Source organism: Mustelus asterias, unplaced genomic scaffold (assembly GCF_964213995.1).
Source record: "Mustelus asterias unplaced genomic scaffold, sMusAst1.hap1.1 HAP1_SCAFFOLD_494, whole genome shotgun sequence".
Lineage (NCBI taxonomy): Eukaryota > Metazoa > Chordata > Chondrichthyes > Carcharhiniformes > Triakidae > Mustelus > Mustelus asterias.
Window position 1 is genome coordinate 307,478 of NW_027590446.1, and position 24,894 is coordinate 332,371.

The following is a 24,894-nucleotide window of genomic DNA, read 5'->3' on the forward strand; positions in this document are numbered from 1 at the left end:
CTTTTCCCCAGGTCGGTGGTGACGTTCACGAGGGGTCATAGGTTCAAGGTGAAGGGGGGGGAGGTTTAACACAGATATCAGAAGGACATATTTTACACAGAGGGTGGTGGGGGCCTGGAATGCGCTGCCAGGCAAGGTGGTGGAGGCGGACACACTGGGAACGTTTAAGACTTATCTAGACAGCCATATAAACGGAGTGGGAATGGAGGGATACAAAAGAATGGTCTAGTTTGGACCAGGGAGTGGCAGGGGCTTGGAGGGCCGAAGGGCCTGTTCCTGTGCTGTATTGTTCTTTGTTCTTTGTTGTTCTATTCCAGATCATGCCAGATTCTAGATTCCAGATTCTAGAGTGTAGATTATATATCTTCCAGATTCTAGAGTGTAGATTATATATTCCAGATTCCAGATCATGCCAGATTCTAGATTCCAGATTCCGTGATCATGCCAGATTCTAGATTTCAGATTCTAGAGTATAGATTCTATATTCCAGATCATGCCAGATTCCTGATTCCAAATTCTAGATTAAAATTCCTGATTCCAGACTCTAGGTTTCAGATTCTAGATTCCAGATTCCTGATGCTGGATTCCAGATTCTAGATTAAAAGTTCCAGATTGCAGATTTAAGATTCCAGATTCTAGATTCCAGATAATGCCAGATTCCTGATTCCAGATTCCAGATTCAAATTCCTGATTCCAGATACCAGATTGCAGATTCTAGATTCCAGACCTCCACCCCCCACCACCTTCTTATATTTGATTGGATTGCATACAATCATAGGATCCCTACACTGCATGAGGAGGCCGTTCGACCCATCGAGTGTGCATCGACAACAATCCCACCCAGGCCCCAACCGCGTAACCCCAATTATTTACCCTGCTATTCCCCCTGACACTAAGGGTCAATTTACCATGGCCAATCAACCTAACCCACACATCTTCGGACACTGAGGGACAATTTAGCATGTCCAATCCACCTAACCTACACATCTTTGGACACTGAGGGACAATTTAGCATGTCCAATCCATCTAACCTGCACATCTTTGGACACTAAGGGGCAATTTAGCATGGCCAATCCACCTAACCTGCACATCTTTCGGACCGTGGGAAGAAACTGGAGCACCCAAAGGAAACCCACACAGACACGGGGCGAATGCGCAGTGACCCGAGGCTGGAATCGAACTCGGGTCCCTGGCACTGTGAGGCAGCAGTGCTAACACACTGTGCCACCGTGACATCCCATCCCACTGTGATGGGATTACACATAATTCCACCCCCCCTACCCCTTGGGAGTGGCTGGTGGCCTCCGGTTTACTAGTCCAGTGATGTTGCCACTACGGGAAACTCCACGGATTGGAACAAAGAACAGTACAGCACAAGGAACAGGCCCTTCGGCCCACTAAGTCCGTGCCAACCATGATGCCCTAACTAAACTCCAATAAAAAAAGGCCCTTCTGTCCTTACTCATTCCCTATCCCTCTATCCTCTCCCTAAATAAGTCCAACTACCAAAGGGCATCTCCTCGAGCCAGTCTCCATCTTTTTAGCGGTTTCCCTTGCCGCCCCCCCCCACCTCCTCGCAAGGCCTGAGGCCTAGTCCTCTACCCACCTTTTTGTTGTTGGTTTTGATGTCGTGTGGATCCAGTGAGGAGTAATCTCTGAGGTGATGTGGGAAGGGTCGGGGGGTGTAGGGAGAGAAATGAGAAAAATGGAACAGTAAGCAATTCGGAATGAGAGAATCAAACCCCCTCCCCCACCGTCCGCCAACCCATAAGACCGTAGGACATGGGAAAAGAATGAGGCCGCTTAGCCCATTGAGTCTGCGCCGCCATTCGATGAAAATGGAGCAGGCCTTGGCAACGCTAGGCCGGAAAGGCCTCCCTTTCCCACAAGGCTAGGCTGGCCCCGGAATTCTGCCCCCCCCAACCCATGCTAAATTGCCCCTTAGTAGAACATAGAACATAGAAAAACTACAGCACAAACAGGCCCTTCGGCCCACAAGTTGTGCCGAACATATCCCTACCTTCTAGACCTACCTATAACCCTCCATCCTATTAAGCTCCATGTACTCATCCAGGAGTCTCTTAAAAGACCCGATTGAGTTTGCCTCCACCACCACTGACGGCAGCCGATTCCACTCGCCCACCACCCTCTGTGTGAAAAACTTCCCCCTAACATCTCCCCTGTACCTACCCCCCAGCACCTTAAACTTGTGTCCTCTCGTAGCAGCCATTTCCACCCTGGGAAAAAGCCTCTGAGAGTCCACCCGATCTATGCCTCTCAACATCTTATACACCTTTATTAGGTCTCCTCTCATCCTTCGTCCCTCCAAGGAGAAAAGACCGAGCTCCCTCAGCCTATCCTCATAAGGCATGCCACTCAATCCAGGCAACATCCTTGTAAATCTCCTCTGCACCCTTTCAATCTTTTCCACATCCTTCCTAGAGTGAGGCGACCAGAACTGAGCACAGTACTCCAAGTGGGGCCTGACGAGGGTCTTATATAGCTGTATCATTATTCCCGGACTCCTAAACTCAATCCCTCGATTGATAAAGGCCAGCACACCATACGCCTTCTTAACCACCTCCTCCACCTGCGGGGCCAATTTCAGAGTCCTATGGACCCGGACCCCAAGGTCCTTCTGATCCTCTACAGTACTAAGAGTCTTTCCCTTTATATTGTACTCCTTCATCCCATTTGACCTGCCAAAATGGACCATGACTCATTTATCTGGGTTGAAGTCCATCTGCCACTTCTCCGCCCAGTCTTGCATCCTATCTATGTCCCTCTGTAACTTCTGACATCCCTCCAGACTATCCACAACCCCACCAACCTTCGTGTCGTCGGCAAACTTACCAACCCATCCCTCTGCTTCCTCATCCAGGTCATTTATGAAAATGACAAACAGCAAGGGTCCCAGAACAGATCCCTGGGGCACATCACTGGTGACCGACCTCCATTTAGAAAAAGACCCATCTAGACCCACTCTGCCTCCTTTGGGCAAGCCAGTTCTGGATCCACAGGGTAGCAGCACCTTGGATCCCATGCCCTTTCACTTTTTCCAGAAGCCTTGCATGGAGGACCTTATCGAACGCCTTGCTAAAATCCATATAAACCACATCTACCGCCTTCCCTTCGTCAATGTGTTTAGTCACATTTTCGAAGAACTCCACCAGGCTCGTAAGGCACGATCTGCCTTTGACAAAGCCATGCTGAGTATTCTTGAGCATACTAAACCTCTCTAAATGCTCATAAATCCTATCCCTCAGGATCTTCTCCATCAGCTTACCAACCACTGAGGTTAGACTCACCGGTCGGTAATTTCCTGGGCTATCCCTATTCTCCTTCTTGAAAATAGGAACCACATCTGCAATCCTCCGGCACCTCTCCCGTCTCCATCGATGACGCAAAGATCATTGCCAGAGGCTCTGCAATCTCTTCCCTCGCCTCCCACAGTAACCTGGGCTACATCCCATCCGGACCCGGCGACTTATCTATCTTGATGCCATTCAAAGATTCCAGCACAACCTCTTTCTTAAAGTCCACATACTCAATCTTTTCAGTCCACCGCAAGCCCACAGTACATCCACCCAGGTCTTTCTCCTCTGTGAAAACCGAGGCAAAATACTCATTAAGCACCTCTGCCATTTCTACTGGTTCCGTACAGACTTTCCCGCCTTCACCTTTTATAGGCCCTATTCCTTCACGTCTCAGCCTTTTACTCTTCACATATTTATAGAACGCCTTAGGGTTTTCCTTAATCCTACCTGCCAAGGCCTTCTCGTGACCCCTTCTGGCTCTCCTAATTTCCTTCTTTAGTCCCTTCCTACAAGCCGTGTACTCTTCTGAATCCCTATCTTCGCCAAGCTCTCTGAACCTTTTGTACGCTTTCCTTTTCTTCTCGACTCGGTCCCGCACAGCTTTCGTGCACCACGGTTCCTTTAACCTACCAACTCCTCCCTGTCTGCTCGGAACGTTGTCCTGTAGAACCCTAGAAAGACATTCCTTGAAAAACTGCCACCTCTCTTCAGTACATTTCCCCGAGAATACCTCCTTCCAATTTACTCCTCTAATTTGCTGTCTAATGTCTTCATATTTCCCCTTACTCCATATAAACACTTTCCTAGTGTCCAAAGATCATTGGTTTCCACCGCTCCAGCGGAGAGTGAATGGTGAAGACACCTCCCCGCCCCCCCCGCTCAGTGGAGCCTGGCATGCCCCCACCATACTCCTCCGATACACAGTGGGGTTTGACTGGCAAAGCCCCCCCCCCGCCCCCCCCTCCCTCCCCCCCCCCCCCCCCCCCCCTCCCCCCCTCCCTCCCTCCCTCCCCTCCCCCCTCCACCCCACCCTTGCCCCCTGGCAGCTGGGAGAGTCCCAGGGAAAAACGCGCATGGTTGAACGAGGCCAGTGTTGGACTCTGATGGATGACGGTTTCCCCGCCCCCCCCCCCCCCCTCCCATTCCCAGGTGGCCTGGGACTGGTTCCCCGCATTAAAGGCGCTACGGGAATGCGGGCTGCTGTACGTACAGGAGTTCGGGCTGGAAGTGGTGCAGGATGGCGCAGAACGCCAGTCCGTTCCGCCAGGACGTGGTGAAGTTGGTGATCTTGAGCCGTCGGTACTCCTGTGTCACTTCTTTACACCAGTCCAGCAGGCACCGGCTGGTGTGGGCCAGGGTGGCACCCTGGAGGGGACTCATCTATTCAGAGAGAGAGAAAAGATTGAAGAGTCAGTACCAGGAATGCTCCCCCCCTCACTCCCCCACCCCCCCAATCCCCACCCTCCACCCCCTCACCCCCCCCAACCCGCACCCTCCACCCCCCACCCCCCTCAACCCGCACCCTCCACCCCCTCACCCCCCCAACCTGCACCCTCCACCCCCTCACCCCCCTCAACCCGCACCCTCCACCCCCTCACCCCCCCAACCCGCACCCTCCACCCCCCACCCCCCCAATCCCCACACCCACTCCCCCACCCCCCAATCCCCACCCTCCACCCTTCCACCTCCCTCAACCCGCACCCTCCACCCCCTCACCCCCCCCAACCCGCACCCTCCACCCCCTCACCCCCCTCAACCCGCACCCTCCACTGCCCCACTCCCCCAATCCCCACCCCCACTCCCCCACCCCCCCAATCCCCACCCTCCACCCCCCCACCCCCCTCAACCCGCACCCTCCACCCCCCTCACCCCCCTCAACCCGCACCCTCCACCCCCCACCCCCCTCAACCCGCACCCTCCACCCCCTCACCCCCCCAACCCGCACCCTCCACCCCCTCACCCCCCTCAACCCGCACCCTCCACTGCCCCACTCCCCCAATCCCCACCCTCCACCCCCTCACCCCCCCAACCCGCACCCTCCACCCCCTCACCCTCACCCCGACAGTGCCCAAACCCTATTCCCGTTGATGTCAAGGGACAGCCGGTCAAATTGTTGCCAAAGGGGCAACGGTTTTCCTGACCTGAGGTAGGCCTCACCCAGATCCAGAGTGAATTCTACCCCCACCCCCCCCCCTCCCCCATCTCCTCCCCTCCCTGCGCCACTCGGAAAACCCAACCTCCCTCCGATTGGGAAGGGAAGACAGTCCGAGGACCCCTTCCCAGATGGAAGAGGGGAGGGGTGGGGGAGGACTTACTATCGGGGGTTCTCCGGCGTTCTGTTCCTGTTGCGTTCCTGCCACGTCGGTTACGCTGGCTGGGGAGCCGGTGTTGAGGTTGAGGGGAGGCGGAGGGGCCTTTCTCTTGGCCCGGGCCTCGGCCTCCTTCTGGCTGGCTGGCGTCTGATCCCTCGAGGGCGTGGAGACCGGAGGTAGGCCGGGCCCGCCCGCATGGGCCTTCCTGGCGTCCGTCGGAGTCTGGGTGTCGACGCCGGGAGCGCCCGTTCCCGCCGGCGCGCCGCTGGGGTCGCTCGGCGGATTGGAGCGCTGCTGCTGCTTCTTCAGCCTCGGAGCGGGTAGCGGTCTCCCTCCCTCGGGGGCCTTGGAGGGGCTGGAAGCGAGAGGGCGACAAAGGATGAGTGATGAACGACACGCGACGGACGTAACCCGACGCTCCCTAACCGCCCTACGACTCAGGGCGGGGAACGGGGACAGACACAATGGCTGGAATCGCAATGCACAGGGAGATACCAGGGTTACCCTCCCTCTGCGTGTCCGGCAGCCATTTTTATCTTCCGAAGGTCCACCCCCGCCACTCCCCCGGTGTCCCCAATGAATCTAAGCATCCCTACAGATGCAGGCCATTTGGCCCATCAAGCCTGTATTGGCATCTTAACCAGGCCCACCCCATACCCATATCCCTCTAATCTACACACGAAGGGGCAATTTAGCACGGCCAATCCACCTAACCTGCACATCTTTGGACACTAAGGGGCAATTTAGCATGGCCAATCCACCTAACCTGCACATCTTTGGACACTAAGGGGCAATTTAGCATGGCCAATCCACCTAACCTGCACATCTTTGGACACTAAGGGACAATTTAGCATGGCCAATCCACCTAACCTGCACATCTTTGGACACTAAGGGGCAATTTAGCATGGCCAATCCACCTAACTTACACATCTTTGGACACTAAGGGATAATTTAGCACGGCCAATCCACCTAACCTGCACATCTTTGGACACTAAGGGACAATTTAGCACGGCCAATCCACCTAACCTGCACATCTTTGGACACTAAGGGGCAATTTAGCATGGCCAATCCACCTAACCTGCACATCTTTGGACACTAAGGGGCAATTTAGCATGGCCAATCCACCTAACCTGCACATCTTTGGACACTAAGGGACAATTTAGCATAGCCAATCCACCTAACCTGCACATCTTTGGACACTAAGGGGCAATTTAGCATGGCCAATCCACCTAACCTGCACATCTTTGGACACTAAGGGGCAATTTAGCATAGCCAATCCACCTAACCTGCACATCTTTGGACACTAAGGGGCAATTTAGCATGGCCAATCCACCTAACCTGCACATCTTTGGACACTAAGGGACAATTTAGCATAGCCAATCCACCTAACCTGCACATCTTTGGACACTAAGGGACAATTTAGCATGGCCAATCCACCTAACCTGCACATCTTTGGACACTAAGGGGCAATTTAGCATGGCCAATCCACCTAACCTGCACATCTTTGGACAATAAGGGGCAATTTAGCATGGCCAATCCACCTAACTTACACATCTTTGGACACTAAGGGGCAATTTAGCATGGCCAATCCACCTAACCGACACATCTGTGAACTGTGGGTGGAAACCGGAGCACCCGGAGGAAACCCACGCAGACACGGGGAGAACGTGCAGACTCCACACAGACAGTGACCTCTCATCCGAGGGAAAACATTCCCAACCTTCCCCAATCTGTCTTCGTCACTGATGTTCCCCGTCTCTGGAACCGTTGCTCAGACGGAGACAAGGGCAGTGTGTTATCCCTCCCTGCCCCAACGGGCCCCGACATATAACTCCGTATCGATTTGTCCTGTTAGCTACACGGTCAAATCTGCCCCTCAACCCACGATGGGTCGGCATGGGGGCACAGCGGGTTAGCACTGCTGCCTCACAGCGCCAGGGACCCGGGTTCGATTCCTGGCTCGGGTCACTGTCTGTGCGGAGTCTGCACGTTCTCCCCGTGTCTGCGTGGGTTTCCTCCGGGTGCTCCGGTTTCCTCCCACAGTCCGAAAGACGCACTGGTTCGGTGCTAAATTCTCCCTCAGTGTTACCCGAACAGGAGTGTGGCGACTAGGGGGATTTTCACAGTAACTTCATTGCAGTGTTACTTGCGGCACTAATGAGCTTTAAACTAGGGTGTGGAATGAATTGGCTGAGAGTGTGGTGGAGGGAGGTTCAGGTGAGGCTTTCAGAAGAGAATTGGGTCATTATTTGAAGAGAACATTTGTTTTTCACAAGGGAATATAGAAACATAGAAACATAGAAAAACTACAGCACAAAACAGGTCCTTCGGCCCCACAAGTTGTGCCGAACATATCCCTACCTTTTAGGCCTACCTATAACCCTCCATCCTATTAAGTCACATGTACTCATCCAGGAGTCTCTTAAAAGACCCTATTGAGTTTGCCTCCACCACCACTGACGGTAGCCGATTCCACTCACCCACCACCCTCTGTGTGAAAAACTTCCCCCTAACATCTCCCCTGTACCTACACCCCAGCACCTTAAACCTGCGTCCTCTCGTAGCAGCCATTTCCACCCTGGGAAAAAGCCTCTGAGAGTCCACCCGATCTATGCCTCTCAACATCTTATATACCTCTATTAGGTCTCCTCTCATCCTACGTCTCTCCAAGGAGAAAAGACCGAGCACCCTCAGCCTATCCTCATAAGGCATGCCACTCTATCCAGGCAACATCCTTGTAAATCTCCTCTGCACCCTTTCAATCTTTTCCACATCCTTCCTGTAATGAGGCGACCAGAACTGAGCACAGTACTCCAAGTGGGGTCTGACGAGGGTCTTATATAGCTGCATCATTATCCCCGGACTCCTAAACTCAATCCCTCGATTGATAAAGGCCAGCACACCATACGCCTTCTTAACCACCTCCTCCACCTGCGGGGCCGATTTCAGAGTCCTATGGACCCGGACCCCAAGGTCCTTCTGATCCTCTACAGTACTAAGAGTCTTTCCCTTTATGTTGTACTCCTTCATCCCATTTGACCTGCCAAAATGGACCACAACAGTTTATCTGGGTTGAAGTCCATCTGCCACTTCTCCGCCCAGTCTTGCATCCTATCTATGTCCCTCTGTAACTTCTGACATCCCTGACTTCTGACAATATGATGGGAGAAACCTGACTAGTACGACACGATGGGCTAAAGGGCCTTCTACTAGTGCTGTCATCAATCGATGATTCCGTACTGGGAGACAACTCCAATAACTCGACAGGGTGACCATTGAGGGGAGGCTTTGCCCTAGTGATATTATCGCTCGACAGTTAATCCAGAGACTCAGCTAATGTTCTGGGGGACCCGGGTTCGAATCCCCGCCACGGCAGATGGTGGAATTTGAATTCAATCAAAAAATCTGGAATTAAGAATCGACTGATGACCCATTGTCGGAAAAACCCATCTGGTTCCCTTTAGGGAAGGAAATCTGCCGTCCTTACCCCGGTCTGGCCTACATGTGACTCCAGAGCCACAGCAATGTGGTTGACTCTCAACTGCCCTCCAAGGGGCAACTCGGGATGGGCAATAAATGCTGGGCCCGGCCAGCGACGCCCATGAATGAAATAAAAAATAAGGGAATGGGAGGGTCAGGACGACATTGAGGGCAAGCCGACGGGTTTGGTTGGTCGATATCTTAACCGAATTCATCTCACTTACCCAGCATCCTTTGCTGGTTGCTCGGCGACAGCTCTGCGGCCTAGCTCCTCAGGCTTTCCGGGCATGACTGAGGCCTCCTTCCCCTCCTCCACCTCCTCCTCCTCTTCGAAGGGATTTCTTGGTTCAGCAGGGCCGGGCAGCGCCCGCTGGCTATCTTGGCCCGGCTTCCTCCCGTCCGAGGGCGTCTTGGCCTCAGAGCCTTGGCCTCCGGTCGGGCCTCCCGGCGTTTCCCCGGCGACGGTCGGGGGCCGGAGCCCGGCGCTCCCACTCTCACCACCCTGACCCTCCCCAGGCCCGGCCGGCGGGACGCGGTCTTGCTTGACAGGGTTCCTGTGCCCCTCCTGTGCCTTCTGGGCGGGACGGAAAGCGCCGGAGCCCGACAGGACGACCGTTGACCCGCGTCCACCCGTGGCATCCATCTTCTGTCGACCTGAGAGGACAGACCACTTGGCATTTATTACTGCCCGTCGACAACCCCAACTCTTGAATCGCCTACATATAGTCATAGAGTCATAGAGGTTTACAGCATAGAAACAGGCCCTTCGGCCCAACTCGTCCATGCCGCCCTTTTTTTTAAAAACCCCTAAACTAATCCCAATTGCCCGCATTTGGCCCATATCCCTCTACACCCATCTTACCCATGTAACTGTCTAAATGTTTTTTAAAAGACAAAATTGCACCCGCCTCTACTACTACCTCTGACAGCTTGTTCCAGACACTCACCACCCTCTGTGTGAAAAAATTGCCCCTCTGGACACTTTTGTATCTCTCCCCTCTCACCTTAAACCTATGCCCTCTAGTTTTAGACTCCCTACCTTTGTGAAAAGATATTGACTATCTAGCTGATCTCTGCCCCTCATTATTTTATAGACCTCTATGAGATCACCCCTCAGCCTCCGACGCTCCAGAGAAAAATGTCCCAGTCTATCCAGCCTCTCCTTATAACTCAATCCATCAAGTCCCGGTAGCACCCTAGTAAATCATTTCTGCACTCTTTCTAGTTTAATAATATCCTTTCTATAATAGGGTGAGCAGAATTGCACCCAGTATTCCAAGTATAGCCTTACCAATGTCTTGTACAACTTCAACAAGACGTCCCAACTCCTGTATTCAATGTTCTGACCGATGAAACCAAGCATGCCGAATGCCTTCTTCACCACTCTGTCCACCTGTGACTCCACTTTCAAGGAGCTATGAACATGTACCCCTCGATCCCTTTGCTCTGTAACTCTCCCCAACGCCCTACCCTTAACTGAGTAAGTCCTGCCCTGGTTCGATCGACCAAAATCCCGCTCAGGCCTCCTGGAATCTCGCAAAGGAGGCTGGGGAAAAAACCCACAAACTCACCTGGTGTGTCATCCTTCACTCCATCGTCCTCCTCTTCCTCCCTCAGGACACTGAGGGGTTCGTTGACATCTGTAACACAACCACCAGAGAGTTAGTGAGCGTAGGGGCGATGGGAGGAGAACATAGAAACTAGAAGCAGGAGGAGGCCATTTTGCCCTTCCAGCCTGTTCCGCCATTCATCTTGATCATTGGCTGACCATCAAATTCAATCTTTTGATTCCCCCTCTTCCCCCCCCCCATATCCCTCGCTCCCTTTAGCCCCGAGAGCGATATCTAATTCCTTCCTGAAATCACACAACGTTTTGGCCTCAACTACTTTCTGTGGGAGTGAATTCCACCACTCTCTGGGTGAAGAAATTTCTCCTCACCTCAGTCCTAAAAGGTTTACCCCCTTATCCTCAAACTATGACCCCCTAATTCTGGACTCCCCCCACCATCGGGAACAGTCTTTCTGAATCTACCCTGTCTAACCCTGTTAGAATTTTATAAGTTTCTATGAGATCCCTTCTCACTCTTCTAAACTCCAGGGTTAGGCCATTCAGCCCCTCAGGCCTGACTAGCTGACCCCTACCTGCCTTCCACAGAGCCACTCCGCCCCCCCCCCTCTCTCCCTCTCACCAAACCCCTTACCCAACACAAATCTTGGCGTCAATGTCAAACCAGGGGTCAACAGACGGGAGGTTCGCCGCTCCCGCTGTAAATAGTTTCAAGTTTAGTTTATCAGTGTCACAATTAAGGCTGATATTAACACCGCAATGAAGTTACTGTGAAAATCCCCAAGTCGCCACACTCCGGCGCCTGTTCGGGTTACACTGAGGGAAAATTAAGCACCTAACTGGCGTGTCTTTCGGACTGGGGGAGGAAACCGGAGCACCCGGAGGAAACCCACGCAGACACGGGGAGAACGTGCAGACTCCGCACAGACAGTGACCCAAGGCCGGGAATCGAACCCGGGTCCCTGGCGCTGTGAGGCAGCAGCGCCAACCCACTGTGCTACAAGAGAATGAGATTAGTGCTTCTGATCCCCTTCCCTCCAATTTAATCGATTTGGAAAGAACCCTCGATTAATGTAATGTCTTAACATCCAACAACGCGACTGTAGGAATTTATATTTTTAATTTGAGAAGCATTGTAATTATTCACTCTTGGGCTTCCTATCCTCCTCTGCGGGGTAAAGTCTGGCCAACGGGTTGCCCCACACCTCACGCACGTACACCCCCTCCACCCCCCCCCCCCCCCCCACTCACACACACACACACACACACACACACACACAGACAACCCATCCCCAATCAGGTGTCGCAGCGGGTGGACCAATCGGAGGACATGCCAGGCACACACAACCTCCAATCAGCATGCACGTTCCAGCCATGCGGTTTTTACAGCCCCGCCCCCGCCTTCCCTCCCCCCCCCCCCCCCACCCCCCCAAACTGGGACAGCCACATTAGACGGGCAGAGGGGCAGGCGCGGGGCATCTGTCCGGTCCACACCTCTTGGGCATACTGCTTGGCCAATTGGTTCGTTATCCTGGCCGGCGCTTAGTGCACCCCCCCCCCCCGATGATTAACAAGGGGTGGGGGCAGGCGGATCTTGCGGTCGGGACGCTACTGCAGACCGGAGGGAATAAGGTAGCGGGGATGGTTTAGCGAGGGGCAGTACTCCAGAGATTAAGGTACTGGGGTTGGTTTACTGAGGGGCAGTAATCCTTGTATTATGATTGTTCGTGTAGTTTGGATGGGGGGAACAGTAATCCCTGTATTACGGTAATGGGGTAGTTTAGATGGGGGCAGGAATCCCAGTATTATGGTAATGGGGTAGTTTTGGTGGAGGCAGTAATCCCAGTAGTTTAGACAGGGGTATTGTCCCCTGTATTATGGACTGGATTGTTCGGAGAGGGCCAATATTCCCAGTATTACGGGCCAGGTAGTTCGGAGGGGGCCAATATTCCCAGTATTATGGGCCGGGTAGTTTGGAGGGGGCCAGTATCCCCAGAATTATGGGCCGGATAGTCGGAGGGGACCAGTATTTCCAGGATTATTGGCCGGGTAGTTTGTAGAGGGCCAGTATTCAGCGTATTACAGAGTTGGGTAGTTTGGAGGGGGCCAGTGCTCACTGTATTATGGGGCTTGATATTTTGGAGGGGGCCAGTATTCCCAGAATTATGGGCCAGATTCAGAGGGTACCAGTATTCGCAGTATTAGGGGCTGGGTAGTTTGGAAGGGGCCAGTATTCACTGTATTACGGGGCCGGGTAGTTTGGATGGGGCCAGTATTCACTGTATTACGGGGCTGGGTAGTTTGGATGGGGCCAGTATTCACTGTATTACGGGGCTGGGTAGCTTGGATGGGGCCAGTATTCACTGTATAACGTGCCACGTAGTTTGGACGGGGCGAGTATTTGCAGTATTATGGGCCGGGTGGTTTGGATGGGGCCAGTATTCACTGTATTATGGGCCGGGTAGTTTGGATGGGGCCAGTATTCACTGTATTACGGGGCCGGGTAGTTTGGACGGGGCCAGTATTCACTGTATTATGGGCTGGGTAGTTTGGAAGGGGCCAGTATTCGCTGTATTACGGGCCGGGTAGTTTGGAGGGGCCAGTAATCACTGTATTACAGGACGGGTAGTTTGGAAGGGGCCAGTATTCGCTGTATTACGGGCCGGGTAGTTTGGAGGGGCCAGTAATCACTGTATTACAGGACGGGTAGTTTGGAAGGGGCCAGTATTCGCTGTATTACGGGCTGGGTAGTTTGGAGGGGCCAGTAATCACTGTATTACAGGCCGGGTAGTTTGGAAGGGGCCAGTATTCGCTGTATTACGTGCCGGGTAGTTTGGACGGGGCCAGTAATCACTGTATTACGGGCTGGGTAGTTTGGAAGGGGCCAGTAATCACTGTATTACAGGCCGCGTAGTTTGGAGGGGGCCAGTATTCGCTGTATTACGTGCCGGGGAGTTTGGACGGGGCCAGTATTCGCTGTATTACAGGGCCGGGTAGTTTGGACGGGGCCAGTATTCTCTGTATTACAGGGCCGGGTAGTTTGGAGGGGGCCAGTATTCGCTGTATTACAGGCCGGGTAGTTTGGAAGGGGCCAGTATTCGCTGTATTACATGCTGGGTAGTTTGGACGGGGCCAGTATTCACTGTATTATGGGGCGGGTAGTTTGGAAGGGGCCAGTATTCGCTGTATTACGGGGTCGGGTAGTTTGGAGGGGGCCAGTATTCGCTGTATTACGGGGCCGGGTAGTTTGGAGGGGGCCAGTATTCTCTGTATTACGGGGCCGGGTAGTTTGGAGGGGGCCAGTATTCTCTGTATTACGGGGCTGGGTGGTTTGGAGGGGGCCAGTATTCCCAGAATTACGGGGCCGGGTAGTTTGGGGGGGGCCTGTATTCACTGTATTACGGGGCCGGGTAGTTTGGAGGGGGCCAGTATTCGCTGTATTACGGGGCCGGGTAGTTTGGACGGGGCCAGTATTCGCTGTATTGTGGGCCGGGTAGTTTGGAGGGGGCCAGTATTCACTGTATTATGGGGCCGGGTAGTTTGGAGGGGGCCAGTATTCGCTGTATTATGGGGCCGGGTAGTTTGGAGGGGGCCAGTATTCACGGTATTACAGGCCGGGTAGTTTGGAGGGGGCCAGTATTCGCTGTATTATGGGCCGGGTAGTTTGGAGGGGGCCAGTATTCTCTGTATTACGGGGCTGGGTGGTTTGGAGGGGCCAGTATTCGCTGTATTACGGGGCTGGGTGGTTTGGAGGGGCCAGTATTCGCTGTATTACGGGGCTGGGTGGTTTGGAGGGGCCAGTATTCGCTGTATTACGGGGCTGGGTGGTTTGGAGGGGCCAGTATTCGCTGTATTACGGGGCTGGGTGGTTTGGAGGGCCGTCATGATGTGGAGATGCCAGTGTTGGACTGGGGTAAACACAGTGAGAATTCTCACAACACCAGGTTAAAGTTCAACAGGTTTGTTTGGCAGCAAACGCCACAAGCTTTCGGAGCGCTGCTCCTTCGTCAGGTGAGTGGGAATTCTGTTCACAAACATGGCATCGAAGTTTGAGTTTGTATCTTTATGTGCCCTGTTTGTGAACAGAATTCCCACTCACCCGGAGAAGGGGCTTGTGGCTCCGAAAGCTTGTGTGGCTTTTGCTACCAAATAAACCTGTTGGACTTTAACCTGGTGTTGTTAAACTTCTTACTGGGTTTGGAGGGGGCCAGTATTCACTGTATTATGGGGCCGGGTAGTTTGGACGGGGCCAGTATTCCCAGCATTCCATACAGAGCACACACAGCAATCTCAAACACCCGGAGCGGATCGCATTCTGGATCTGGAGCCGGATCACTAGGAAAACCTGGAGTAGGGAAGTCGTGGGTGGGGAGGGTGGGGGGAATTGTTAGTGACAACCAAGGCACAGCAAGCTCCAATGCAACGGGGGGGGGGGGGGGGGAGGGGGAGGGGGAGGGGGGTGACCCACCTCTCAGCTGCTCCGCATTAAGGAGGAACCGAAACCCTGCGACAGAACGGAAAGGGGGTATTCAGGATGAGTTCAGAGGGGAAAGGGCAGGAGGTCAGGGGTCACACGGTCATTTGGGAGGCAATTACTCTGTAGACTGTTTGCTGCAGTGCGCTGTTTAAATAGACTCTGTAGACTGTTTGCTGTTTAAATAGACTCTGTAGACTGTTTGCTGTTTAAATAGACTCTGTAGACTGTTTGCTGCAGTGCGCTGTTTAAATAGACTCTGTAGACTGTTTGCTGGTTAAATAGACTCTGTAGACTGTTTGCTGTTTAAATAGACTCTGTAGACTGTCTGCTGTTTAAATAGACTCTGTAGACTGTTTGCTGTTTAAATAGACTCTGTAGACTGCTGGTTAAATAGACTCTGTAGACTGTTTGCTGTTTAAATAGACTCTGTAGACTGTTTGCTGTTTAAATAGACTCTGTAGACTGTTTGCTGGTTAAATAGACTCTGTAGACTGTTTGCTGTTTAAATAGACTCTGTAGACTGTTAGCTGCAGTGCGCTGTTTAAATAGACTCTGTAGACTGTTTGCTGTTTAAATAGACTCTGTAGACTGTTTGCTGTTTAAATAGACTCTGTAGACTGTTTGCTGTTTAAATAGACTCTGTAGACTGTTTGCTGTTTAAATAGACTCTGTAGACTGTTTGCTGCTTAAATAGACTCTGTAGACTGTTTGCTGTTTAAATAGACTCTGTAGACTGTTTGCTGTTTAAATAGACTCTGTAGACTGTTTGCTGTTTAAATAGACTCTGTAGACTGTTTGCTGCTTAAATAGACTCTGTAGACTGTTTGCTGTTTAAATAGACTCTGTAGACTGTTTGCTGTTTAAATAGACTCTGTAGACTGTTTGCTGTTTAAATAGACTCTGTAGACTGTTTGCTGCAGTGCTCTGTTTAAATAGACTCTGTAGACTGTTTGCTGTTTAAATAGACTCTGTAGACTGCTGCTTAAATAGACTCTGTAGACTGTTTGCTGTTTAAATAGACTCTGTAGACTGTTTGCTGTTTAAATAGACTCTGTAGACTGTTTGCTGCAGTGCACTGTTTGAATAGACTCTGTAGACTGTTTGCTGCAGTGTGCTGTTTGAATAGACTCTGTAGACTATTTGCTGTTTAAATAGACTCTGTAGACTGTTTGCTGTTTAAATAGACTCTGTAGACTGTTTGCTGTTGAAATAGACTCTGTAGACTGTTTGCTGCAGTGCACTGTTTGAATAGACTCTGTAGACTGTTTTCTGCAGTGTGCTGTTTGAATAGACTCTGTAGACTATTTGCTGTTTAAATAGACTCTGTAGACTGTTTGCTGTTTAAATAGACTCTGTAGACTGTTTGCTGTTTAAATAGACTCTGTAGACTGTTTGCTGCAGTGCACTGTTTGAATAGACTCTGTAGACTGTTTGCTGTTTAAATAGACTCTGTAGACTGTTTGCTGCAGTGCACTGTTTGAATAGACTCTGTAGACTGTTTGCTGCAGTGTGCTGTTTAAATAGACTCTGTAGACTGTTTGCTGCAGTGCGTTCTAGTGAAGTTTTGCTGATGAATACATGTGCTTTGGGTATGCAGTCCAGGCCTGGCTGACGGTGGTGCACTCACCTTTCATCCTGCCCGCTTTATCCTCGTGCCAGGACTTCCTCTCATCTGCCTCCTCATCACTCTCCTCGGCAAAGTCATCCAGGTTTCCGATATCCGCTTGCTTCACGCTCATGAGGCTGGCAAGGCTTTGCATGTCCTCATCCCTGGAGAATAACAGGACAGCTCAGAGCGAGGGACTGTACACGATGATTAAGAGTAAGGTTGAGAGGGGACAAAGTGAGACAACTCACATATCCTTCCCTAGAGTGCATCCCTCGTCACAAAAAGACAATTGCAGTCCTTACTGCCTGGACAGGTGTTGGCCCAATGGTATTACTGCTCGACTATTAATCCAGAAACTCTGCTAATGTTCTGGGGACCCGGGTTCGAAACCCACCACGGCAGACACCACCGTGGGAAAATGCGTGGGTCAGCACGGTGGCACAGTGGGTTAGCGCTGCTGCCTCACAGCGCCAGGGACCCGGGTTCGATTCCCGGCTTGGGTCACTGTCTGTGCGGAGTTTGCACGTTCTCCCCGTGTCTGCGTGGGTTTCCTCCGGGTGCTCCGGTTTCCTCCCACAGTCCGAAAGACCTGCTGGTTAGGGTGGATTGGCCCGAACAGGCACCGGAGTGTGGCAACTTGGGCCATTTCACAGTAACTTCATTGCAGTGTTAATGTAAGCCTACTTGTGACCAATAAATAAACTTTACTTTAAACTTTAAGCCTCTGTCTGTGCCTCTCATCATTTTGTAGACCAGGTCTCCCCTCAGCCTCCGTCTTTACAGTGGAAACAATCCCAGTTTATCCAACCTCTCCTCATAGCCGACACCCTCGAGACCAGGCCAACATCCTGGTGACCCTTCTCTGCACTCTCTCCAAAGCTTCCTCCTGGTAGTGTGGGGACCAGAACTGCCCGCAATGCTCCAAATGTGGCCTAACCAAGGTGTTATATAGCCGCAACATGATTTCCCAACTCTTGTAACCAACGTCCCGGCTGATGACGGCAAGCATGCCTTCGTAACCACCTTGGCCACCTGTGTTGCCACTTTTAGGGAACTGTGGACCTGCACGCCCAGGTCCCTCTGTATGTTAATGTTCCTCGGGGTTCTGCCATTTACAGTATAATTCACACCTAAATTTGATCCTCCAAAATGCATCACCCTCACAGATTAAACTCCATCTGCCATTTCTGTACCCAAGTCTCCAATCTATCCATACCCTGTCGTATCCTCTGAGAATCCCCGGCACTATCCGCAACTCCTCCGACATTCGTGTCATCCGCAAACTTACTCATCAGACCCACCCACATTTTCCTCCAGATCATTTATACATACTGCAAACAACAGAGGTCCCAGCGCTGATCCCTGCGGAACACCACTAGCTACAGACCTGAAAAACACCCTTCCAACGCTGCTCTCTGTCTTCTACAACCAAGCCAGTTCTGTACCCATCCAGCCAGCCCACCCCGAATCCCATGTGATTTTAGTTTTTGTACCAGTCTGCCAAGTGGGACCTTGTCAACCATCTTGCTAAAGTCCATATAAACTGCATCCACCACCCTTCCCTCATCAATTATCTTTGCCACCTCTTCAAAAAACTCAACCAAGTTGGTGAGACATGACCTTCCCCGTACGAAACATGCTGCCTGTCACTAACTGGGCTATTTTCTTCCAAATGTGCATCTATCCTGTCCCTCAGTATCTTCTCCAAAACCTTCCCCCACCACTGACGTTGGGTGGACTTGCGCTGGGGGGGACAAGAAGTTGATTTCTCCACTGGGATGGGGGTGCTGTGGCTGCACTGCCCCTTCTAGCCCTGGCAGATGTGAAGACCACCAACCCTGGCATGGTGATTTCAGGCAGCCCTGCGATCAACATCTGCATTCCTGCCTGTCAGCTGTGAAAATTCTGAAGCCGCTGGGTCACTTTACCCCCCCTCCCCCCACCCCCTCCCCAACCACACCGATCACCGGGCAGGATTTTAAATCATCGCAGCATTCCAGTCTGCAGCAGAGATTTGCCTTTCCCCCTGTCAGAAGCTGCAGGTGTGAGTAGACCCCTTTGAAGTCCTCTGACAGAAAGGAGATGTCAATTTCACTGGGGAGGGGGGGGGCCGGAAGTGGGAGACAGGGGGTGGGGGGCTCCATTCTGCACAGCTATGCACTCAGCCCCAATGTATGCATACAGCTTTGATTTGGAGTTTCTGCCGCTTCCTCGCAAGCTGAAACCATTGAAACCCTCTCCATTCCAATGGAAAACTTTGACAAATTCAGCATGCAGTGCCTTGAAAAAGACCTCCATTGACATCTCAATGGATTTCAATCATACTCCAGCCACCTGTGTTTATTTTGACTTTCCTTCACGCTTGAATGCATCTCAAGTACCCCATTGACCGCAATGCCGAGAGCCCGTGGTTTCTCCAAAAACCGACGGGGTTTGCAAAGGAAGGGAGTGAAACAAAATGGGCCGCACAAGATGGAGGCCGGAACTCACGTGGCCCGTCCTTCGCGGAGGAAGACGCAGGATAGGGAGAACTGCAACGTGGCACACACCACCTTGACGGAGAGGGGCTTCAGTTTGAGCTTCACGTCGGTCACGGTGGGCATTGGACTGGCATATTTCGTCATGTTGATGTCGGCAGACGCCAAGACCTTCCGATGACCTTTGCTCTCCTGCAGAGGAAGGTCACAAGTTTGTCAATGGATGGGTAAAGAACTCAACACCCTCCGAATTCCCTCAATTGCCCCGCCAGTTAAGAAGACCCTATTCTCCCCTCTCTCCCCAACCTCCCAAAAATTCCTCACCTCCAATGAAATATTTATTAACAGGCAGATATTAGTCTATTCCTGCTGGCCAGGGCCAATGTTTATCCACAATCCCTAATCGCCCCCGGGAGAAGGTGGTGGGTGAGCCGCCATCTTGAACCCACTGCAGTCCCCGTCTGGTGTAGGTACACCCACAGTGCTGTTAGGGAGGGAGTTCCAGGATTGTGATTGGACATCAGTCAGTCCCCGTGTGGTGTAGGTACACCCACAGTGCTGTTAGGGAGGGAGTTCCAGGATTGTGATTGGACATCAGTCAGTCCCCGTGTGGTGTAGGTACACCCACAGTGCTGTTAGGAAGGGAGTTCCAGGATTGTGATTGGACATCAGTCAGACCCCGTGTGTGGTGTAGGTACATCCACAGTGCTGTTAGGGAGGGAGTTCCAGGATTGTGATTGGACATCAGTCAGTCCCCGTGTGGTGTAGGTACACCCACCGTGCTGTTAGGGAGGGAGTTCCAGGATTTTGACCCCAGCCGCAGTGAAGGAACAGCCGATTTATTTCCAAGTCGGGATGGTGAGTGGCTCGGAGGGGGAACTTGCAGGTGGGGGTGTTCCCCATGTGTCTGCTGCCCCCCCCCTTGTCCTTCTAGGTGGTAGAGGTGGTGGGTTTGGAAGGTGCTGTTGAAGGAGCCTTGGCGAGTCGCTGCAGTGCATTTTGAAGATGGTACACACTGCTGCCACTGTGCGTCGGTGGTGTTTGTGGATGGGGTGTCGATGGAGGGTCAGTACTGAGGGAGTGCTGCACTGTCGGGGGGTCAGTACTGAGGGAGTGCTGCACTGTCAGAGGGTCAGTGCTGAGGGAGTGCTGCACTGTCGGAGGGTCAGTACTGAGGGAGTGCCGCACTGTCGGAGGGTCAGTACTGAGGGAGTGCTGCACTGTCGGAGGGTCAGTACTGAGGGAGTGCCGCACTGTCGGAGGGTCAGTACTGAGGGAGTGCCGCACTGTCAGAGGGTCAGTACTGAGAGAGTGCCGCACTGTCAGAGGGTCAGTGCTGAGGGAGTGCCGCACTGTCAGAGGGGTCAGTGCTGAAGGAGTGCCGCACTGTCGGAGGGTCAGTACTGAGGGAGTGCCGCACTGTCAGAGGGTCAGTACTGAGAGAGTGCCGCACTGTCAGAGGGTCAGTGCTGAGGGAGTGCCGCACTGTCAGAGGGTCAGTACTGAGGGAGTGCCGCACTGTCAGAGGGTCAGTACTGAGAGAGTGCCGCACTGTCAGAGGGTCAGTGCTGAGGGAGTGCCGCACTGTCAGAGGGTCAGTACTGAGGGAGTGCCGCACTGTCGGAGGGTCAGTGCTGAGGGAGTGCCGCACTGTCAGAGGGTCAGTACTGAGGGAGTGCCGCACTGTCGGAGGGTCAGTACTGAGGGAGTGCCGCACTGTCAGAGGGTCAGTACTGAGGGAGTGCCGCACTGTCGGAGGGTCAGTACTGAGGGAGTGCCGCACTGTCGGAGGGTCAGTACTGAGAGAGTGCCGCACTGTCAGAGGGTCAGTGCTGAGGGAGTGCCGCACTGTCAGAGGGTCAGTGCTGAGCGAGTGCCGCACTGTCGGAGGGTCAGTACTGAGGGAGTGCCGCACTGTCAGAGGGTCAGTACTGAGGGAGTGCCGCACTGTCGGAGGGTCAGTACTGAGGGAGCGCTGCACTGTCGGAGGGTCAGTGCTGAGGGAGTGCCGCACTGTCGGAGGGTCAGTGCTGAGGGAGTGCCGCACTGTCGGAGGGTCAGTACTGAGGGAGCGCTGCACTGTCGGAGGGTCAGTGCTGAGGGAGCGCCACACTGTCAGAGGGTCAGTACTGAGGGAGTGCCGCACTGTCGGAGGATCAGTGCTGAGGGAATGCCGCACTGTCGAAGGCTCAGTGCTGAGGGAGCGCCGCACTGTTGGAGGGTCAGTACTGAGGGAGCGCCGCACTGTCAGAGGGTCAGTGCTGAGGGAATGCCGCACTGTCGGAGGGTCAGTACTGAGGGAGCGCCGCACTGTCGGAGGGTCAGTACTGAGGGAGCGCCGCACTGTCGGAGGGTCAGTACTGAGGGAGTGCTGCACTGTCGGACGGTCAGTGCTGAGGGAGTGCCGCACTGTCGGAGGGTCAGTACTGAGGGAGTGCCGCACTGTCGGACAGTCAGTGCTGAGGGAGTGCCGCACTGTCGGAGGGTCAGTACTGAGGGAGTGCTGCACTGTCGGACGGTCAGTGCTGAGGGAGTGCCGCACTGTCGGAGGGTCAGTACTGAGGGAGTGCCGCACTGTCGGAGGGTCAGTGCTGAGGGAGTGCCGCACTGTCGGAGGGTCAGTGCTGAGGGAGCGCCGCAGGGAATGAGACATTAACCAGAGGCCTCTTTGGCCCTCTCAGAGGGGTAATTAAAGGTTCATGCGGTCACTGCTGGGGCAGGAGTGGGTCAAGGGTGGTGGGGAATTCTTCCATAGCTCCCTGTCGATCGATATTGAACACTCAAACCAGATCATTAAGACAGTTGGGTTGGCTCATACCCCTGCTGTTTTTCTGTGGGATCTTGCTGTGCGGAAACTGGCTATTGCCTTTCCTGACCACAATCCAGAGAGAAAGGTCATTTGCCGTACCATGTTGGGGGTCATCCGGATCATCCTCGAACATTGCCGCAATCTTCACCTTTGCCCTGGCGACAGGTTGTCCAAAACATCTTGGAGCACACAAAGCTCACCATTCGGTCCATCACGTGCTTGCTAGCCTTTTCAAAGACCTATCGCACTCCTGCCTCCCCCCCTTTAGTAACCCTTTCCATTTTGTCCACTTTCCAAATCATCAAATCCCAACAGTGCAGATGGAGGCCATTCGGCCCATCGAGTCTGCCCCAACCACAATCCCACCCAGGTCCCCATAACCCCACATATTTACCCTGCTAATCCCCTGACACTGAAGGGCAATTTAGCATGGCCAATCCACCTAACCCGCACATCTTTGGACAAATATTTCTCCAACTCCCCCATTTGGGAAGTCCTATTAAATCTGTTTCCGCCACCCTTTCAGGCAGGTCCTTCCAGATCACAACTCGCCGTGTGTCAAAAATAAACTCTCATCTCCACCCCACGGTTCTTTTCCCGATTCTCTTCAATCCGTGTCCCCCCTGGTTACCCCCCACCACCCCCCCCCTCCCCGCCCCCCCCCCCCGCCCCCGGGGAACTCTTTCTCCTCATTTACTCCTTCCAAATGCCACCTCTTGGTGATTTTGAACGCCTCGATTAAACCTCCCCCTTAATATTCTCTAGCTCCGAGAGGAAGGATCCAGGTTCCCCCCTTCTCTCCGCATTGACTGAAGCCCCCTCATCCCTGGTCCCATTCCGCATAAACCTCCACCCTCAGCCTCTCTCCCAATGCCCTGACCACCGTTCTAAGGGTCCCGGGCCCCCTGGAACTGAGCACAGGGACACGTTAATGTTGTCCTTACGTTTTCAATGACAAACGTCCATTCCTTCTCTTCAAACTCTTCGGCGAGTGGATCCTGGAAGAGAGAGAGACAACAAATCAGGGTTAGGCGACACCGGGAGACGCTTCTGGTGGGGGCAACAGAATATATGCTGATCTATCACCCCCCCTCGGGGTCAAAGGGTAGCCAAGGTGACATCCCTTTGGAACCCAACAAGTCAGACAGTCGAAGGCAATTTGATGGGGGACAGTGTAGAGGGAGCTTTCCTCTGTATCTAACCCCATGCTGTACCTGTCCTGGGAGTGTTTGATGGGGGACAATGTAGAGGGAGCTTTCCTCTGTATCTAACACCGTGCTGTACCTGTCCTGGGAGTGTTTGATGGGGGACAATGTAGAGGGAGCTTTCCTCTGTATCTAACCCCATGCTGTACCTGTCCTGGGAGTGTTTGATGGGGGACAGTGAAGAGGGAGCTTTACTCTGTATCTAACCCCGTGCTGTACCTGTCCTGGGAGTGTTTGATGGGGGACAATGTAGAGGGAGCTTTCCTCTGTATCTAACCCCATGCTGTACCTGTCCTGGGAGTGTTTGATGGGGGACAGTGAAGAGGGAGATTTACTCTGTATCTAACCCCGTGCTGTACCTGTCCTGGGAGTGTTTGATGGGGGACAGTGAAGAGGAGCTTTACTCTGTATCTAACCCCGTGCTGTACCTGTCCTGGGAGTGTTTGATGGGGGACAGTGAAGAGGGAGCTTTACTCTGTATCTAACCCCGTGCTGTACCTGTCCTGGGTGTGTTTGATGGGGACAGTGTAGAGGGAGCTTTACTCTGTATCTAACCCCGTGCTGTACCTGTCCTGGGAGTGTTTGATGGGGGACAGTGAAGAGGGAGCTTTACTCTGTATCTAACCCCGTGCTGTACCTGTCCTGGGTGTGTTTGATGGGGACAGTGTAGAGGGAGCTTTACTCTGTATCTAACCCCGTGCTGTAGCTGTCCTGGGAGTGTTTGATGGGGACAGTGTAGAGGGAGCTTTACTCTGTATCTAACCCCGTGCTGTACCTGTCCTGGGAGTGTTTGATGGGGACAGTGTAGAGGGAGCTTTACTCTGTATCTAACCCCGTGCTGTACCTGTCCTGGGAGTGTTTGATGGGGGACAGTGTAGAGGGAGCTTTACTCTGTATCTAACCCCGTGCTGTACCTGTCCTGGGAGTGTTTGATGGGGACAGTGTAGAGGGAGCTTTACTCTGTATCTAACCCCGTGCTGTACCTGTCCTGGGAGTGTTTGATGGGGACAGTGTAGAGGGAGCTTTACTCTGTATCTAACCCCGTGCTGTACCTGTCCTGGGAGTGTTTGATGGGGACAGTGTAGAGGGAGCTTTACTCTGTATCTAACCCCATGCTGTGTCTGGGACATTATTACGACTTCATGCGTTTAGGAATGATGCACAGAACTCTCCAGAACGTTTCTGACCCACAAGGAGACTGGAAACATAACACTGTGTTGTTTATAGAGAAATATTCAGCACGTACCATGGGGCAGTGAGTAAAGTCAGGGAAGGATTGGAACTGGTGGATTGAAAGCTCCCCGACGGACATGTGGCAATGGAATGGAGCGGGGAGGGGGGGCGGGGAGGGGGGCGGGGAGGGGGGGGGGCGGGGAGGGGGGCGGGGAGGGGGGCGGGGAGGGGGGGGGGAAGGGGGGGGGGAAGGGGGGGGGGGGGGGAGGGGGGGAGGGGGGAGGGGGGGGGGGGGGGAGGGGGGAGGGGGGGGGGGGGGGGGGGGGGGGGGGGAGGGGGGAGGGGGGGGAGGGTGGTAGAGGCACAAATTCCGAGAGTGAGGGGGGCCCGAGGGAGCACGTGGGCACGCAAGGGCAAGGGAGGGAGAGCGGGAGAGGGCAAGGGAGAGAGGGTGAGGGGCAGTGGGGA

At 53.3% G+C, this 24,894-nt stretch overlaps 1 protein-coding gene across 1 annotated transcript in view; it reads right to left on the bottom strand.

The window, feature by feature from the left end:
- Positions 1–23,098, bottom strand: part of LOC144486855 (EH domain-binding protein 1-like) — a gene marked incomplete at its 5' end in the record, with an annotated part of 63,026 nt that extends 39,928 nt beyond the window's left edge. The window contains 9 exons of the mRNA XM_078204875.1: positions 1,607–1,655; positions 4,528–4,697; positions 5,633–5,984; positions 9,334–9,763; positions 10,681–10,749; positions 15,145–15,180; positions 16,781–16,923; positions 19,253–19,431; positions 22,993–23,098. Of these exons, the coding sequence (XP_078061001.1) occupies positions 1,607–1,655; positions 4,528–4,697; positions 5,633–5,984; positions 9,334–9,763; positions 10,681–10,749; positions 15,145–15,180; positions 16,781–16,923; positions 19,253–19,431; positions 22,993–23,098 (1,534 nt within the window). The remainder of the gene's footprint in view (positions 1–1,606; positions 1,656–4,527; positions 4,698–5,632; positions 5,985–9,333; positions 9,764–10,680; positions 10,750–15,144; positions 15,181–16,780; positions 16,924–19,252; positions 19,432–22,992) is intronic.
- Positions 23,099–24,894: the final 1,796 nt, after the last annotated feature.